The 18,599-nt window shown below is 38.6% G+C and overlaps 1 protein-coding gene across 3 annotated transcripts in view; it reads left to right on the forward strand.

Annotated features, from left to right (window-relative positions):
* The first annotated feature begins 1,136 nt into the window (after nt 1-1,136).
* VPS13C (vacuolar protein sorting 13 homolog C) overlaps nt 1,137-18,599 on the forward strand; it is a 74,319-nt gene continuing 56,856 nt past the window's right edge. The window contains exons 1-18 of one of the 3 annotated variants that reach the window (XR_004498862.1): nt 1,137-1,337; nt 2,671-2,714; nt 3,712-3,754; nt 4,475-4,570; nt 5,292-5,393; nt 7,725-7,787; nt 9,395-9,460; nt 11,249-11,358; nt 12,204-12,263; nt 12,824-12,883; nt 13,643-13,723; nt 14,338-14,395; nt 14,690-14,817; nt 15,692-15,798; nt 16,443-16,614; nt 17,080-17,142; nt 17,711-17,846; nt 18,390-18,484. Coding sequence is in view for 2 of the 3 variants with exons in the window: in XM_015639079.3 (XP_015494565.1) it covers nt 1,238-1,337; nt 2,671-2,714; nt 3,712-3,754; nt 4,475-4,570; nt 5,292-5,393; nt 7,725-7,787; nt 9,395-9,460; nt 11,249-11,358; nt 12,204-12,263; nt 12,824-12,883; nt 13,643-13,723; nt 14,338-14,395; nt 14,690-14,817; nt 15,692-15,798; nt 16,443-16,614; nt 17,080-17,142; nt 17,711-17,846; nt 18,390-18,484 (1,584 nt within the window). In the remaining variant the exon portion in view is untranslated. The remainder of the gene's footprint in view (nt 1,338-2,670; nt 2,715-3,711; nt 3,755-4,474; nt 4,571-5,291; nt 5,394-7,724; nt 7,788-9,394; nt 9,461-11,248; nt 11,359-12,203; nt 12,264-12,823; nt 12,884-13,642; nt 13,724-14,337; nt 14,396-14,689; nt 14,818-15,691; nt 15,799-16,442; nt 16,615-17,079; nt 17,143-17,710; nt 17,847-18,389; nt 18,485-18,599) is intronic. The other 2 variants (XM_015639079.3, XM_015639081.2) reach the window with 2 other exon arrangements.

An 18,599-nucleotide genomic window follows, 5' to 3' on the forward strand; every position in this document is an offset into this window, starting at 1 on the left:
GGTGTGCTCAGCTGCATTGATCCTCATAGGAGAACAGTCTCACCAGAGAGTTTGCCAGCTTTCAAGCTGAATTTTGCTTGGAGGCTGTGCATCTCCATGCTGACTTCAACTTCTTCCAGAGGATCAGGAGATATCTTCCATGTTTGGCAGTCCTTGGTTTTTCAACTGCGGACTGACTGTTTTACTAATTTTAACTCTGTGTAGATCTTATCCTGGTTTATCTTATCCATTTTAGAGGAGAGAAAATAAAAATTGAAATGACACAGTCTGTCTGCAGGAGAAATGGTTCATGTTGGGACAAAACACCTGGGTATCTACCCAGGACAGAATCTGGTATTATGTAGGTAAGTTGAGTAAGTGCAGCATGGACAGGCAGGCTACAAGATGTGCTGGAGACTACTAGTTAGAGGTGTCTAGAGCTGGATCAAAACCAGTTAGGTATTTTGAAGTCTTTTTAAACTGAGATTAAAATAAAGAAAGGATTGAAAATGAGTGGTTTCTGATCTAGCAGTGGAATTCAGATAGATACCTGTGTCCATATGTGGACATGATTCTCTGGACCTGAGAGAGTTTTCGCCCTGGGACGGCATCAGCCGGGCAGTGCCCCAAGGGCGGCGCCACGCCCCACACAGACCGGGCGGTACCGAGCGCCTCTCGGCGGGAGCCGCCTGAGGTGCGACTGAGGGCCGCCGGGCCGGGCACCTTCCGCGCACCCCCGCCAGCCTCCAGCCCAGCCCGCACGGCTCTCCGGGGCTGCTGAGGAGCTGAGGCGCCATGCCGGTGACGGGACGGTGCCTGCGGACGAGCAGCCGGGTGGCGGTGCCAGTAACAAGACGGTGCCCGCAGCTGCTCCTCCCTCACGCGGTCTCTTCGCCCTGCGAAGCGCCGGGGGAGCCGAGGCCGCGCTGCGGTGCCGGTCCCGCGCCGCACGGGGGCGCCAGGTGCCGCCGCATCCACCCCACCTCCCCGCGCGCTTCTTCGGCCCCGCGGCTCCGGGCGCCGGCGGCGGGCTCGGCATTCCCCGCTTTAGCCCGGGGTCCCTCCATGCCCGGCGCTCCCATCCCGAGCCCCGCCGCGCTCCCCATCTCCGCACCCCGGTAGGCGCTGGGCTGCGCCCCGCCCCGTCAGCTGACTGCCGGGGGCGCGCCCGCGCTGGGTCACGCCGCGCTCGCCGCCCCCTCCCCTGCACTCCGCTCCCCTCACAGCCGGCGGCCGCGGCTGAGGGGCCGCCTACGCCATGGTGCTGGAGTCAGTGGTGGCGGATCTGCTGAACCGCTTCCTGGGCGACTATGTGGAGAACCTGAACAAGTCTCAGCTCAAGCTGGGCATATGGGGGGGTAAGGAGCCCCTTCCCTCTGTCGTTCTGTGTCCGCCGGAGTCTCCGGGGACCGGGAGCGGGTCTCGCTGGCTGCGGTTACCCTGTGAGGGGTTCGCGGGCCGGGGAACCGCCGATCCCTCAGAGGGAGGGCGGTGTTTTGCGGCCCCTGTGAGCAGCGGGCGAGTTCCGGGGCCGCGGCCCTCCGTGACGGACGGACGGACGGACGGTCGGTGTGTGGCTGCCCCGTCCCCTCTCCCCTGCAGGACCGTGGGTCCTGGTGTGCCCCAGGTCTCTGGCTGCCCCTCCCTCGCGTCCGGCTGTGGGACGGCGGCATGGGCGCACGGCGCTGGCCTCTGAGCGCTTCGAGGGAGGAAACCGCCGACATCGATAAACACTCTGTTTTTCCTCCTATTCCTTCTCTCGGGTCCTGGGTGGAAGCACGATGGTGCTTTGGACCTGTGGGCGGGCTCATGGCGCAGAGCCCCGGGTGGCGGTGCAGCTGATGGGGTGCTTGGGGAGCCGTGTATTTCCATTATCGGTGTAAATAATACGCGTTAAGCAGTCGGGATAGTGCAGGTACGTGGAGTAGCTGTTCTCGGTGAATGTATAAAAACATTTCCGTTCACTACCCTGTAGTCGTGCAGAAAACCAGCTGAAGTAATGCCCAGGGAAGATGGCTGGTTTAGGTGCCTTCCGTAGCTAGGTCATCACCTTATTTTTGCTCTTGTCAATTTTAACATTTATATTTTTTTATTTTTAAATTTTAATATTTATACGATATTAATGCCTATACTTCAAATGGAATATAGCTCTAAGGAATCTGGCATTAAAGCACTACGGTATATTATGTGGGCTTTCCTCGGGTATAATTCTGTGCCAGTGTTTCATTTAGAAATCCTACTATGTTGTCTGCATCAGGAAAAGTTAATGTGTTTGTGAAAATAGGTATGTGTTTCTGTGGCTCTGTGATGCATGATTTTTCTTTTATGTGAAATCATGAAAAGATACCATTTCCCAAGTCTACCCTACGTTTATAGAACTTGTAGTTGTCATTCGCACTAAGTCAATAATAAGAAAGACTTCCTTTTATTGTGGGTGTATTTAATAGAGTGGAAACATGTAGACATCTTAAGTTGGTGATGTTTTTATCATCTCGTCCAACTGAAATTTTGTCTATAACTCATGTTTAGTGGCTCTTACACATTACACGTTTATTGTGCTATTCTGTAACTGGAATAAAGTTTTCAGATTTTATTCATAAGCACCTGGGAGGGTTGTGGTTGTGTTCCTTTTTCTAACATAAGTAATACTTGAAGTAATTTTTTCCATATTTATCTCTTTCTTCTAAACAGGTAATGTGGCACTTGAAAATTTACAGATAAAGGAGAATGCATTAGTAAGTATCCTAATAACTTCAAATTGGTTTTATGATTCTAAACACTGAAACTTAGGATAAAATATTACTCACTGTAGTCTCACAAAAGGATACACTGTGTTCTTTTTTACTAGTTGTTGGAAGTAAGTTCTTGTTTAACAGCTTCTAATTTTGTTCGTTTTACTGGGACAGAGAAAGAAGAGTTGTGGTTGAAAAACAAGAAGTAACTTGCATTAAGTTCCCATATTCTTGTCTGGAAAAGCAAATGACTTGGCTAATTTTCATGTTCTTTAATTTGGCTAATGAACATCTGTACTGCTGAGAGAATCTTGCTCCAAAATTTAGTTCTCACTAAAGAGAACTGTTACTCTTCTGTGCATTGAAAACACATTGGGTCTTTATACAACCTGATCACTGGCTTCTCTTTGTTATTCTGAAGTTTCATATTTTACTTGTCCATTTCATCCATTCCTGACAGCTTTGTTGTACTTCAAATCTATTGCTACAAATATCTTCATATCTGATAGATAAAAAGGGAAGGAAGTGTTACTTTGTACACACCTTTCCTTCTTATGGGGATTGATTCAGATTCCAGCAGTTCTGACACAGAAAAATGCAAAGTCATGTATGTGGCTGACCAGAGCTGAGAGTGAGCCAAGACCAAGTCAAGAACATAAAATAAGGGATGGTTCTGACAGCCTAACAATAGCAATGTGTTAGATTTCCATGCAAAAGTTATTAAAGGAAGGTCAGTAGTGAATACCACTTTTAGAGAAGTAGCCTCCACTTCCTTGAAAAAGAAGGGGTCAAAGGAATATGATATGGTCCAATTCTTTTTCTTATTTCCTCTAGTTTGCCTGTCTGCTGCTGTCTTGTTTTCCTTCTAAGGTTTTCCACTACCTTAAAAGAAGTAGCTTTTAATTTCTGTATGTTAATACAGTACTTTGAAAATGTAATTTAAATTTATTTATTTGATTTTTACTACTTCTGTTTAATATTTTATTTTTGTCATTTACAGAGTGAACTGGATGTACCTTTTAGAGTAAAAGTTGGTCAGATAGGTAAGTTTTAGTTCCAATATGACTATTGCAATGGAAATTTTAATATAAGCTGTAAGGTCAATCTTGCCACTGAATTTCTTTTATCAAGCTTTCTTAAGTGTCATTATAATCACTGTTGGAACCAGCATAGATATTATTGATGCCATCAATGTTATCTGGCAAACCCTGTTTGTGTAAGTTTACAGTAAAGTTATACATCTGAGAGGTTCTTCCTGGAGACATGAATGATCAGGGGAGCTGTTTGGTTTAGATGGAGTATGTGTTTCTCTTTAAAGGACTGATTTGGACTGTCTGACAAGTATGCCAAAGATTTAGGAACTCTTAGGTATTTTTCTTTATAAATTCCTTTCCCTGGTAGTCAGCATTGCTTTTTCACATGAAACATTTGTAGGAGATATATCTGCGTTGTATTTTTTCTTCTACTTCCTGGGAAAATCATATTTGTCCTGGTGAATTGAACTCCAGTCACGATCTCAGGTTTTGATTTGAAGTATTCTGACTCAGACTGCAACTTTTTGGTTAAAACTACAGCTTATGTTTCTTCTGCATGTATTTTATCACTTCAAGGGCTTTATAAAATGGTCATGCTCATATGGTTTCTCCTAACCTTCTAAGGTGTTTTGGACATCAGTATATAGCACTAGTGCTCTTTAATGCCAGAGGTGTTCTTTGGACTAAGCACAGTGGAGATGTTTATTTTGATGTATCTGCTTTGTTTAGATAAACTTACTCTGAAGATTCCTTGGAAGAATCTCTATGGGGAGGCAGTTGTTGCAACTCTAGAAGGCTTGTATCTTCTGATAGTTCCTGGAGCAAGTATGTAAACTTCTCTGCAACAGTTAAATAATGGAAGAGAAAAATATCTAAGGGTACCATGTAAATGAGTCTATAATAGCAAGTAGTTCATGTAAGCCAGCATTTTTACATTCTGCTCCCTCAGGGAAATTTCTAGACAAATGCTGGCAAGTTAGTAGAAGAAGGGTGTGAGAAAACAGCACCTGTTGCTTTTATGGAGGTCCTTGGTTATATTCATTCCAAGTTCAGTTCAACAGCCAGGTTTCCTCTAAAACGTGCTTTTGCTGAATCCAGCTTTGTGGGATGGTTTTGTTCTTTAGCTGTTTATCTGCTTCTAATTGATAACAGTCAAAGGTAATAATTCCAGTAGTAGTAGGGGGAGGGAAGAGGGTCAAAAAACTTTATTAGTTTCCTCTGAAATCAAAACCTCTGATATGATAAGGAAACTTGCAAGTTCCTAGAACATGAAATATATACATAGAAGAACTTAAAAATCTGTCTTGTATTGCACCACTCTTAGGAGTCTGAATTTCCATGGAAAAATTCTCCTGTGAAATAATGCATAATTGTGTAAAAACAACAGTTTTGGAGGCTGGCTGCAATGTTCAGCAATGAAAAAAGAATAGCCTTTCTCTCAAACAAGGTGTTTTGCAGCATGATGTTGTAAGTGGTATACATTGCTTGATAATGAATTTATATAACTTGAGATTTAGGATTAATGCTCTCCCAACTTGGCTTACAGGTGTTAAATATGATGCAGAGAAGGAAGAAAAATATTTGCAGGATAATAAACAAAAAGAACTGGCAAGAATTGAGGAAGCCTTGCGAAAAGCAGCAGAAAAAGGTACTGAGTTAATCACACAAATCTCCATTGGAATTTGAGGACTTAGGCTGTGCAGTGAAAGAAAAGTCCTGGTTTCTAATTGACTTAATAAATTTTGTTTTTTCAAGTGTCTAGCTAATCCTACTGCAATGCTTTGGAAAGCTTTTTTTACTCTAAAACTTGAAAGAAATGTTATTTGTTTGTTTACCATTCATTTATCCAGTCAGCTTCCATGGGAAATGGGAATTTATTCATCTGGTATGTATTTTTATTCCTTTGTACTCTAGGGGAACAGGACCATACAGAACAATAGACAGTACATTTTGTGAGGGTAATGTTATCTTGCTTTAGCACCTCGGTAATAAATGTTTGTGTGTTTTAGAGGTGTATGTTGCAGGTTGTTCTTTGCTGAAAGGAACTTTAAGGGGAATGGTAAGGCTTGTAAAATTTTACTGCAATGATAATGTTTTTATTTCAGTTTCTGCTGTGCTTTTATGATGTACTGAGCTTGGACTGGTTTGGGAAATGAGACTCTTGTGAGCAGGAAATAATTCATGACACAACAAAACAATTGAGCATGAACATAGGAACCTTAAACTTTTGCTCCAAGTCATAAAAAGTATTAAGCTCTCACTTAAGTCCTGTTAACTTGTTTTGTGGTGGTGGTGATTTTTTTTTTTTTCCTGTTTGCTTGTATTGTAGTAAACAATATCTTTAATAAAATTATGGTATCAGTTAGGCTTGTTTGGACTGAAACCAAGCTCAGAATTAATAATAGGTAACTATATGTGTTGGAGGGAAAAGTTATCACTGAAGTTTTTGTCTGAATTGAGACCTATTTTTTGGCTTGTGTAATGGTTCTTAAGATGCATTTCTGCTATACTTGTAATGCTTCAAATCATGGAAAAGTTACTGAGAAAGAGATGATGCTTTCAACACTTGGAAAGAAGATAGTTTGGTTGTAATCTTTTTGCTCATTTAATTCTCCAGTTACAGGAGTGTCTGTGGCCTTTTTCCTGCTCTGCTAGTTTGAGGTACATGTGCAGTTTCCTTCAAACAGCAATCTGACAATCTGGCTGCAATAAAGAAAGGAGCTTTGCTTTATTTCTTGTCTTTAATATACCAGGAAATATATGAGGGCAAAGACAACTTCAGTGATTAATTTTGCAGCCATTACTTGATACTAGGGTGAAGGAATGTTTGTTTAAGCTCAGTTATGCAGCACTTGAATCATGTACAGCAGCAGTGTTTCAACCAATGCTCTTTGCACCAGTAGCAATAGGATGAAAGGATAGTATAATAAGATGAACTTAACCTAATGGGTACTGATTGAGGAATTCCAATTCTGGAGCTTCATGTAGTTAAGAGTGAGTCTGTGCATCTCTGGCAGTTTTATTTTACAATAAAAAAATTAGTACATCCAGTGTTTGTAATGCTTTAGAAAAACAAAGTCAAGAAAAATGATACCTTATTAGCTCAACTGATTATATAAAGAACAAGAATTAAATTTAGTTGTGTTTTGCAGTTTTAAACTTTAAGCCTTGAGAAGGAAAAATAAGAGGAACATTTAAATTGGATTATTTTTTACTCTCATTTGAGAAGTTCTGTTATCCTGTGTTCATATTTCAGTGGTAGCCATTTGTGTTTGTGGTGCTGTACTCTAGAGGACTTGTGTAAGTCCTGTATGAGCAGATCCTTTGCTTTTTCTAGATCTAGAATTCTTGGAGCCTGTGGTACCCTACCAAACCATAAAATTCTAAGAAATTCATCTCTCTCTCTAGGCTTTTAAGAGCACACAATAGCTGCTGAAAATCTGAGAAATACATTGAATTGAAAGTTGTCAGGATTCATGAATTCTCAGCTGTGTTTTCTTTTCTGATTAATACTTGATTTATATTAACAAGTTTAGAATCTTGATTCAGTCCTTGTTTTTAAGAGTATAAATAGGTCTGGAGATATTTTCTTTTTATGTGCTATTCAAATATTGAGCAAAATGGTCATAGCACTGTGTTGGTAAGGTAGTGTGAGGAGGAAGTGAAAACTGCTGACACAAGCTGATGAAACTATTTTCTTCTCTCTAAGCTGTACAGTCTGTCGCTATCAAACCTCCTGTATAGAGATCAGAGGCTGCAGGTCTTTTGTTGGTTACAAGAAAAAGTATAAATGGCATGAATTTCCTATGTAGGTAACCGCTGAAACTAGATATTCTGAAGTGACTTCATCTGTCAGATACTGTAATGGAAATACTGCTGTGTCGTACAAATTTGGTGAACTTAGTATTAGGTCATGAGTTGATTTTCTTCTGTTAAACCAAATGCATTTTTTTGATTATTTGCTGCCATGTGGACCAAGGCACACATTCACAAGATTCCTTGTATGGTTTGGAGAGTCTCGTTTACAAGGATACCAAGCCTGGTGGGTATGCATGGTTAGTTATATTTTATACATGCATGATGAGCAGGCACTTTACATTTTTAAAAATCTCCCTCTCCAAAGTGACTAAATGTAGAAGTGAAAAAACAATGCTTGTTTGGTGAACATCCACATATTGGTGGTTCTAGAAATAAGATTTTAATGAATGTGGATTCAAGTGGAATCTTGCAATGTTTTAGTCCCTTTTTAATTGAATGGCTGTTTCAGAAGATTAGGAGACCACCTAGATTTCCATCAGTCATGTTGAGCTCAAGAATGTTATAAAATGCTGACAATGTTCTACTATAATTTTACAACATCTTTAGCTCTTTGGAGAGTTTAATGTGTCTGGGCTTAAAATAATGGAAGTTCATGCTGTCTTGAAACCATGGACAGACAAAATGAACCATAGCAGATTGAAGGCATTAGCATGCTTTCCCCCACCTCTCTTTATTTACATTGCTCTCAAGTTAGACAAGGAAATAGCTTCCCTTGAAATTCAGAGGAACTATTGTTATGTTGGATGTGTATTTTTAACTTCTAAAACCAGATTTTCAGAAATGTACACTTGGGCAAAGTTGCTTGCCCGAGCTGTTATCTGAGCACGGGTTTAAAGTGAGCTTAAAAACATGTGTTTAGTTTCTCCATAGTAGTGGATGTGGGTGAAGAAGAGGAATGTCCTGTTTCTTCAGTTTTGTCATACATGGGAGTGAAAGCCTAAGACCTACAAATTCAATAACAAGTAAAGGAAGCTGTCCTTATAAAGTAACCTAGATAAAGGATTACTTGTACTGTTAAAAAGAGCTATCCAAAATAAAATGTTTCTATTTGTCTACTTTTTCCTTTTTCTTATTTATATAGTGACCACCCTATCACCTTACCTGCAAGACAGGTTGAAATCTTGGCAGGCTTCTTCCCTCCTTTGTTTGAACAGGCCTGCAAGTGTTACCAAGCTGTTCCCCACAGTTTGGTTAGGCACACTGTTATTCTTGCTTCCTTCTTGCTTTAGTGGGATACACCCTTCTCATGCTCCAACCCCATAAAGATAAGCAAAGGCAGCACTATTGCTGAGTTGTATTTGCTTGGGTGGCCAGAGGGGGGAAAGAAACTATAGAACTCACCAAACTGGTTTTCTTCAGAAAAGTGGAAAAGTACAAGCATCATTTAATTAATGAAATGGTTGTGATTGTGTGGGTTGTAATAGGTGTGTAAATAATGGAATTTAATTTCATGTGAAGCTTTTAGAATCATCAATTTTGTCTGTCTTTTTGTTTTTTTGATTTGTTCTTTCAGAGTACTTTCATACCATAATGTTGATTATCATGAGAATCCTACTGAAAAGTGCTCTTTGGGTTTCCACATACATCTATATTTTACCTTGAAACTTATGTCCTTGTATGCTAGAAGCCTCTTCTGGATTTATATCTTATGCTATGAGATGTATCTGATTGTTTGCTTTAAATCTTGAAAAGCTTTTAGCGAGACCTTCTAAGCCATTATGCTTTAAGACAAGCTAAACCTTCTTCCATATTTTCTTATGCTTTCCTACATTTCTGCTTTACTAACGTGAATTTTATCCTTTTTCCAAAAAATTGCTTGCATTGCAAAAGGACGTAAGCGTAAAAAGTACAAAAAGCATTTTAAGAGACCCTTTAGAGGTCGTGATCACTCAAAAGGTGGGTAACAGTTACTGCTTTTAACTTTAAGGCTTCTTTTTGCTTTCTGTTTGGATTAGTCTTTCATAGCCTTGGCTGTCCATCCAATGAAACCTTTTTCCTCCTGTTTGAAAGAGAGAGTATAAATTGGAGAGAGCTCTTTTTGCTGTTTATCAGTTCTCTGGATTCAGTGAAACTGCTGGAGTCCTTGTTTCTCTTTACTTGGATAGTTATGCCTGTTCTTCAGCTTGAGCTATATGTAGCATTTACAGCAGAACTGTAAACTAGTGGCACTTCACTGTGACTGTTGGAAAAAACTGCATGTGCGAGTTACATCTGTTTGATTTTTGTCAATTCCAGTAACGGGTAAAGAAAACCTCAAACTGATGCTATAGCAGTAAACAGCCTTTTTCATCACCTTTTAGCTCTCTGTTCTAAATAACTGATTTAGTGTTATGACTTACTTAAACAGGAATGAAATTGATGTTGTTCCCCAAGAGGATAATCATTGTCTGTAAACACCAAACCATGCAGGTTTTCAGCATTAGCACATGTCTAAGAACGGATTTCCATGTCCCATGCAGTTCTATTGTTATATATTTGGTCTTGGGAAGCTGCAGCTGTGCACATTCTTACAGTTGGAGGGAAAACCTTGTGGGGACCCAAGATAAACTTTGCAAGGTATCACACAAATTACTGCTAGTAGCTGCATCTGGCTGCAAAAAATGTTAATGGTTCCTTGCACTTTAAGGGCATGAACTTTTGATAGGGACTTAAGTTTTTTTGGTTTTGTTTTTTAAATCAGTTAATAGGAGGAAATGTGCGTTGCATACAAAAGTGATACGGTGTTTCTATATCTGAGTGTCTGACTAACTTGTTTCAATTGAAATCAAATGCTCTCCCGACTAAAACTGTTATATCATGTTCAGTAGTGAAGACTTCCTTTTTAAGCAGTTTTCCTGAACCTCTGAAAGCTTTTAGAGAAAATTTCTCATTCTTTTAGCAATATGTACAATGTTAGATACCTGTGTTGCTCACCGTGCATTGTATGTGGAAAAAGTTAGAAACAGTTAAAGTAAGCTAAGTCAAAACCTATAGTCCTTATTTTTTCTCTATAGCCATGACTATTTCTTCAACTTGAGCCATATTTAGCATCTCCAACAAAAATGTAGAAGCTTGATAGGCTGATCAATAGCATTTGCTGGAGTAACTGTGTTTTGGGAAGGTACTGAACACAACACTGTAGCCTGTAAGGGCAGCAGCTCACTCATCCAGCCATACTTTAGGTAAAATTCTGAAACGCAGCCTGAGATAGTAGAGTCATCATATCGTGAAATAATGTGAAATATAGTGAGTCATATAGATAGTAGAGTCATATAGTGAAATAATGAGGGATTGTAAATATTATGGCTTGCCTTTGTATGTATTGTTGTGTGCTAAATTTCTCTGCCTTACTCATTTGTTTCTTGAAACCCCTCACTGAGGGACTTTTAAGAGAGAACCTTATACCTTGGAAGGAGTAGGGAGGACTATATTAATCCAGAACTTGCTGTGAGCTAAACTGTGTTGACTGAAATTTTGATGTGTATTTTCTTGTGGTTAAGTTGTGCACAGGCAGCTAATATCACATCTTCAGAATATGGATGTGCAGAAAAGGAAAAAAATACAAATATGTAATCTAAATAAGTGAAAACTGAAATGTTAATTTAGAGGACGTATTAAATTTACATTGCTGTAGTTTTTGGTGTAATGAAATGCAAGATGCAATTATTATACTAAATACTGACTTTTTAAATGTTCTTGTTCTAGACAAACCAAAGGAGGAGAAGAAGGATACTTTCTTAGAAAAGCTTGCAACTCAAGTTATAAAAAATGTGCAAGTCAAAATCACAGGCATTCATGTTAAATATGAAGATGATGTAAGTAACTGAGACATATTGTCTTCATTTTAAACTGGACTTCAATGTAGTTCTGGTTCTCTTGTCCATAGAGAAACTGTATTTGCCACCTTGAAAAAGTTGCTGTGGTTTCTTCTGCACCTCTTCAAGTAACTTGTCCCAGATGTGACTGAATACCAGAAATATGGATATGTGAAACAGATGTTCTCTTTCCCGTTGTCCAGTGCTGCCTTGCTTACTTAAATGTAGGCAGTGTCTGTTCTCACATATTGCTGCATGCTTTATATGATAAAATACAAAGTCAGTACACAGAATTTTTCAGTGTCCTGGGGAAAGTCCAGAATGGCTGAAGCTCATGGGTTTACAAATGGCCCTGAAGACAAACTGTAGAAAACAAGAATGTTTGTATATGTACCAAACTGGTATTTCTAGTTTTACCTTCCTTGAGGAAAACAATTAAGCAGTTTGTTGTGAGATAATTGAATTTAAAAGAAAAGCACTGGTTAAAAGGGTATTTCTCAAATACTATTTCTCTTTCTTTGGGACTGTTTTCAGAGACACTAAAGTTAAAGAGGTCATAGAAGTACATATCATAAAGTGATATAGCTGACTGAGATGTAGTACTCTAATTTTTATTTTTTTTCCTGCATGATGATGTTAGAATCCAAAAGAAAATTTTCATTTTGAATTGAATTCCTAACTCTTTACACCACAGCCATATTCATTTTGGCCTATCATAGTGTGTTCCAGTAATGTTTCAGTTAGATTAACTAAGCAAAGGAAATTGCTCAGTTCAGGATTTCAGTCATCTTTACATCTCTCTGCAGTAAGAGAAATAAATACCTGTTATTTTTCTATTTTTGTAGATCACAGACCCCAAGTGTCCGATTTCCTTGGGAATGACGTTGGGCGAGCTTAGTTTACTGGTAATGTGTGTGTGAATGCATGTTCTTATGTGTTCAGTTTGCTTGCCTTTGGAGTAGCTGAAAGGAAAATGAATACAGTAAGATAGAGTGTGCATACAGCTGGAAGTGAAAACAATCTTTTAATTCATGTAAATTGTACTGGCAGTATGAGCAGGCAGAAGGGAAGAGGATTGAGGAACATCACACTTTCTGACACTTGGTGATTTGTTTAATGATCTGAGTGACCTTTGATACTGGTCAGGTTATGTCCAGGCTCAAAAAATGAGGGCAAACATTGCATCATGGTGATCAAGAATTTGGTATTTTGCCAGACCTTTTGAGAAATGGGGAGAGAAAATTTCAGCTAATCTCTCTTTGCCTTAGCTGTTAAGCATTTTATGGGTGAGATGAGGAATTGAATATGGAAGTATGAAAGTGAACTGACAGATTTTTGTATGTTATCTTGATGTGTGTGTGTATGCAGAGAAGCTGGATGCATTTGGTGCTTGGTAGCATAGGCTAAACCCACAAATGTGTTAGCTCAGATGCACAAAATTGCTTTTATCACTTTGAACTTTTAGACAACAAACGAGAACTGGACACCTTCTATTTTGAATGAAGCTGCAAAAATAATATACAAGGTAATGTGTTTTGGGTTTTTTTCTTACACAAGTGAAGAAAGCAACTGACCCTGGAGACTAGTAAACATGGGGCTCTAAATAAAGTTGGAAAGATAGTTTGCTTTTTGAATTCTCCTGTTTTTCTTTATTTTTAATTTATTTTTAAGTACAAGTAGAGCACAAATAACTTTTTTTTTATTCAAGGCATAACCTTAAACTCCATACTTTAAATAATTTCTCTTAAATGTGAATGCTGATCCCCTCATTCAAGGCATTATACAGCAAGCCTGTGTGAAAACTGATTTCAAAGAGGTTGTCAAATTGCCATTTCCTAACCTAATTTGTATTCCTAGCTCCCAGAATCCCAGTGCAATTGGGATTCTGGGAGCTAAGAAGTCTCTCTGTTCTCCCTGCCCATCTCCTGAGCTACCCTCCGAGCCTGTGCAGAAAGGAGTACATAGAAATCTAAGGAATTATAGGAACCATATAAGAAGGGTTTAATAGTCCTGGCTTCTTTATTAGGCCAAGTACCAGTTTTGTGAACCTTCACCCCTGTAAGCCAGGGTCATGTTTACCAGATGTGCATGAATGTGTGCTTTAAGAACTTGCAATTCAATTGCAGTTTCAAATAGTATTGTCAGATTAAATACATCTCAATGCTAATGGGTCATTTGCTGTCTAGTCTGCTTCCATACGTTTTTTCACAAATGGAAAGCTAAATTCATAGAGTGGGTTAGATACAGAGTATGCAGTTTGTTGCATGTTTTCTTTCCTGTGCAGCTTCTGTGCCTGGACAGCCTCAGTGCTTATTGGAACATACACAGCAAAATGTATTATCATGGCTCCCGTGAACAAATACTGGTAATGTAGAAGAAAATTCATTAATTACTATATTCTCTGGCTCTTGTAGTATTTAAAACTACACCACACTGGTTTCTCTCCCACTCCTCATATTTATGGTCACTGTATTCAGGGGCATATGTTAATCCATTGCACTATTGTCAATCATATTTTTTGAACCTCATTTGTTATCAACCCCTGTGGGGTTTAGACATGATAAATTTTTGATCCATAATGTTTATAAAGGTGTTCTGTGTGTCCCTTTTTCTTTTGTGCTCATCTTTTATGGATACCTTCATTTTTGTTTTATTTTGCCCTTAACAAAATATGTACTTAACCCAATGAGCTTGGTTCTAACATCAAAGATTGGATCAAAACTGTGAAGTGCTTAAAACCATCCAGTTATTAAGAGCATCCAAGTGCATTTGGCATTGCCTGTCTGTGGACGTTTTCTTCTTTTTTTTTATCTGAATCTCAGTCTGAAATGAAAACACAAATTGATACACAGCTTGAATTGACAGCTGCAGAAGTCTGCAAAATAAACAAAAACTTAAGTTGGTCAACTCAAACTTTTGAAAACTCTAAACAAGTAATGCTCTTTAGCAATTGTTAGACAGTATTGTATCCCTTTACAGGATCAGCTGAAAAGAGGAATTCCTTGTGATGGTAACCAGCCTGAAGACTACCAGTACAGTAAGTAAGCGAGGAGTGAGTGAGTCTTAACTCTTCTGAGCATGTTAGTGTACAACAGCCTGACCTGATCCTGCAGGCATGGCCATACTGTCTTCATTTTAGAAAAACCATAATATAAAAGAATATATCAGGGCTTGTATGCTTCTTGACTGTTGCAGGGCTGTCTTAATTGTTGGTAAGAATTGCATCCTGATTCTGTAGGGATTGAGCATGCACATTATCTATTGATGTGGTTGATCTATTACTTGTTATATTTAGGTAAAAAAATCCATCTCAGTTTTTTTTTTCTTCAAGTTTTCAGGCCAGTGTCAGCCTCTGCAAGACTCTATATCAACCCATATGCAGAAGTAGAACTGAAAACTCCTAAGATTGATTGTAATGTAGAAGTACAGAGAATTGTCATTGAATTCACTAAGCCACAGGCAAGTAGGTTTGGTATTTACCACCCATTTCAGTTTGTGATGAACTTTAGTGTTTTTTCACTGGAAAACAGTCTCCTTAGGGATTTGTGTGCTTTATATACCTGTAGAATTTCTTAGCTGTTTAGCAGTACCTGTGGGAAAAGTATAGGATCTTTTCCCCTCTGTAGCAATCACTTCCTGGTGATTTTTGTACTCTAACACTGTGGACCCCCTGGGAACCATCTGGTCTGTATTCAGCTCTTCCAGTAGCATTTGTTTCACCTAGAGAATGCAATAATGAGTAACCCTTATCTTATTAAATTATAACCTAGTGTTTTAACTGCAGGGATGCCAAAGTACAAGCAGGGCTGGGAATGAATGGAGTGTGCTTGCTTTGGCAACAAAGCCTGCTGAAGTATCAAGGAACTAATTTAGATGGCCAGCAATTTTGTGTTCTCGTTTATTCAGAGATAACTTGTAGTTAGTTGGCTAAAGAGCTTTTTAGCTCTCGCTGATGTCTAAGTGTACATATATATATTGAGTTCAGAACTGTACCAATAAGGTTCAGTAATGTAAAGGCAGCTCCAAAATGAGGAAAATTGCATCGACAAATGAATATGGTTGGTTTGAGAAAGCCTGAGAGTTTGTGCTGAGCAGGCTGGTAAAACTGCAAGTTGTTGCTCTTAGAGGGGAGCTGGGGTTCAAAGCAGTGTCTTTTGAGAGAATGGGTTGAGAAGAATGCAGTTGGTCCACTTTCAGGTACTAATGAAAATGCATGGACTTAAATTTCTGTGTAGTTTGAGGAATACTGAAGGCCATGGTTTACATGCAGTTTGAGCACTGTCTGCAAACAAAACCTGAACCTCTGCTAAGAAACTCATTTTCCTGTGTTTAGTACCTCAGTATGATAGACCTGCTGGAGTCCATAGATTACATGGTTCGCAATGCACCGTACAGAAGATTTAGGCCAAATGTACCTCTCCATAAAAATGCCAGGGAATGGTAAGCTGTGTACATTCATATATTCTTTGGGAGATGCTGGAGTCTTCTTCAGTCTCTTCATTTTCCTTCATGGTTAAAAGTAGTTTTAACAGTAGATCACATGCTGATACAGCTTTCACAAAGCTTTGCTTAGCCTTTAGATTCAAGAGACAAAAGATCTAGTTGATGAAAATCTCACTTGCTAAGCTGAAGTCCCCAAAATTTGAACAAAATGCCAATACTCTCACCAGAGTTTAAAATGTAATTTTAGAATGGCTAAAGAAAAAACTAGGCAAATGTCATAACAGGGAAACATGTATATCAACTGTAGTTTTCAAAGATTTCAACTGATATGCTTGCTTTTGGCTTTTTTCAAAGTACTAACTGGTACTGATAGTCAGAGTGCACTTAATGCTGTAACAGCCCAAATTTGCAATCATGCAGAAGTCAATAATGAAGGTTTGTAGTTCTTTAGGCATTAAATGTAAGCCCTTTGTCCATTTTTCAAAAGTGATGTTGAAAACATTAAAATTTTTACAAGCCAAGTTACTCAAATCACAAGTGGTGAACAAAGTGATTGCATACTAATAAACTACCTTTGCAAGCTGTAAGTTATAATGCACAAATTAAATGGGAAGTTGTTCACGAGTGTGGAATTATTGTAGGTGGAAATATGCAGGTAACAGTGTTCTTGAAGTTCACATCAGAAGACATAGTCGAATGTGGTCCTGGAGTAACATAAAACAGCACAGGCAGCATCTGAAAACTTACAAAAATGTGTACAAGAACAAGCTAACACAAAGTAAACTGTCAGAAGAAACACAGAGGCAAATTCAGGTATGAGTCTTTTCTCTTTGGAGGAATTATATTTTGGTCCCTCTATGAAATAATTCTTTAGATATAATTAGTAGTAATCAAGGTTGATGGTTTTACAAGAGCACAAGAGGTCTGTGAAAATACCTTTTTAGTCTGAAGTTTTGTGTAACCTGTTGTGGAAAACAAAATAAAATACTAGTAAAGTGCCATGTAAACCAGTCTATCTTTGGTTGAGGATTAATGAGTATGGATACATTTAATGAAGTGCAAGAGTAATCTAGTTAAGAAAAAAAACTAGACTGCCTAACATCAATTTTATCTTCTAGTGAACTTTGTAGCTGGGGGTGGGATAAACCTCTGATAGAAATGAGCAGAGCTAGAAATCAATTGGAGTGTACATATGAAGCAGCTCATAGAAAATTTATAGTGGAGAGCCTTTCCTAAATGTGTTTTTGTGCCAAGTAATTTGATTGTACATTTTTGTAGGACCTAGAAAGAAAACTTGACGTCTTCAATACAGTTTTAGCAAGACAACAAGCACAAGTTGAGGTAAGGAGTTATTTTTGTTCAAGTAATATTGTAGCACTTCAAAAAGGATGGTCTTGTCATGATAGTATTTTTTAAAAAATTGTGCTGATGTACATGATAGGATAAGTGGGTTGGAAGAAAAGTTTCCTATCCTTCCAGGACAAGAGTAATTTGATTTGGAATTGAATTGGAAAACAGTTAAAAAAAATGTTGAAAAGTTTTAAATGGTACAGCATCTAGCATCTTAAATGCTAGGTTTTGCTTTTTGTACTCTCTTAAATACTGTCTTTTTGTATGGTTCTTACCTTTTTGTAGTCTAAATGCTGGTGGAATACGTAGGAAAAAAATGTCCAAAGTAAGGCATGCTTGTGTCTGTGCATGCACAGATACAGGGACATGTCCCTCACCTTGGTCCTCTTTTTGCCTTTGTCTAGTGAGTCCAAGAGCTCTAAATTCCTTGTGATGTGGTGTTGCTGTCCCTTAGTTAAATGCACATTCAACATGCATACATACACGGATTATTTACAGAAAAATAGTAATACTATAAATTATGTGTTTTGTCCAATTTGTTTTAATTTCTGGTTTGTAGACAATAAGATCAGGACAAAAATTACTGAAGAAGAAAAGCACTGAAGCAGAAAAGAAAAGTGGAGGATGGTTTGGTGGTTTCTGGAGTAAAAGAGAATCTAGGGTTAAAGAAGATGAAGAATCACTTGTACCTGAGAGTAAGTGCACTAATGTCCAGAGGGATTTTATGTCTTCTTATACGTGAAAGAGAAAGTGATGGTATTTTTGTTTCCTACTATGCAGGAGAGGGTATGGCATAAGCAGTGCAATGCAGTATTGATCATTTTATGGCACCTCTTACTGCACATTGAGCTGGCAAATAAGGCCTTCTAAATCGGCCATGAGCTTTTCAGAACCTTTGTGAGGAGAAGAATATGGCACTTATAGCTATAGTGATAATTGGCAACAATTGGGATTTGTGATTTGCTGCCTGGGTTAGAGGTTTGATCTCCTAAAGTTCCTGAAATCTGTTTTCATCATGAGGAGCTATTGATACTTTTGTAATAAAAAAAATATATTGATTTCTTTACTACATATGTACCATCATATTTGAAGACTGTGATTTTCCAATCTGGAATTTAGTGCAATAGGAAGAATCAATTGAATGTATCAGCACAGCTTAAGTAGTAGGAGGCAAATGTGAGGAAAAGTGGTAATTGTTATTTATTAAGGTGCAAATTGTGTGGGCTTTTGGTTTTTAGCTATTGATGAACTAATGACACCAGAAGAAAAAGCCAAACTTTTTACTGCTATTGGATATAGTGACAGCTCCCATCACCTTTCATTACCAAAGCAGGTAAGCAACCTATGGGATGGTTTAAAAAAACAAACTACACAACAAATTAGGTGTAAAAATGCCTTCAGCTCTCTCATTACCCTGAGGAAAGATGAAGGCTTCAAATTTAGAAAGG

The sequence above is a fragment of the Parus major genome, chromosome 10, assembly GCF_001522545.3.
Source record: "Parus major isolate Abel chromosome 10, Parus_major1.1, whole genome shotgun sequence".
NCBI classification, from domain to species: domain Eukaryota; kingdom Metazoa; phylum Chordata; class Aves; order Passeriformes; family Paridae; genus Parus; species Parus major.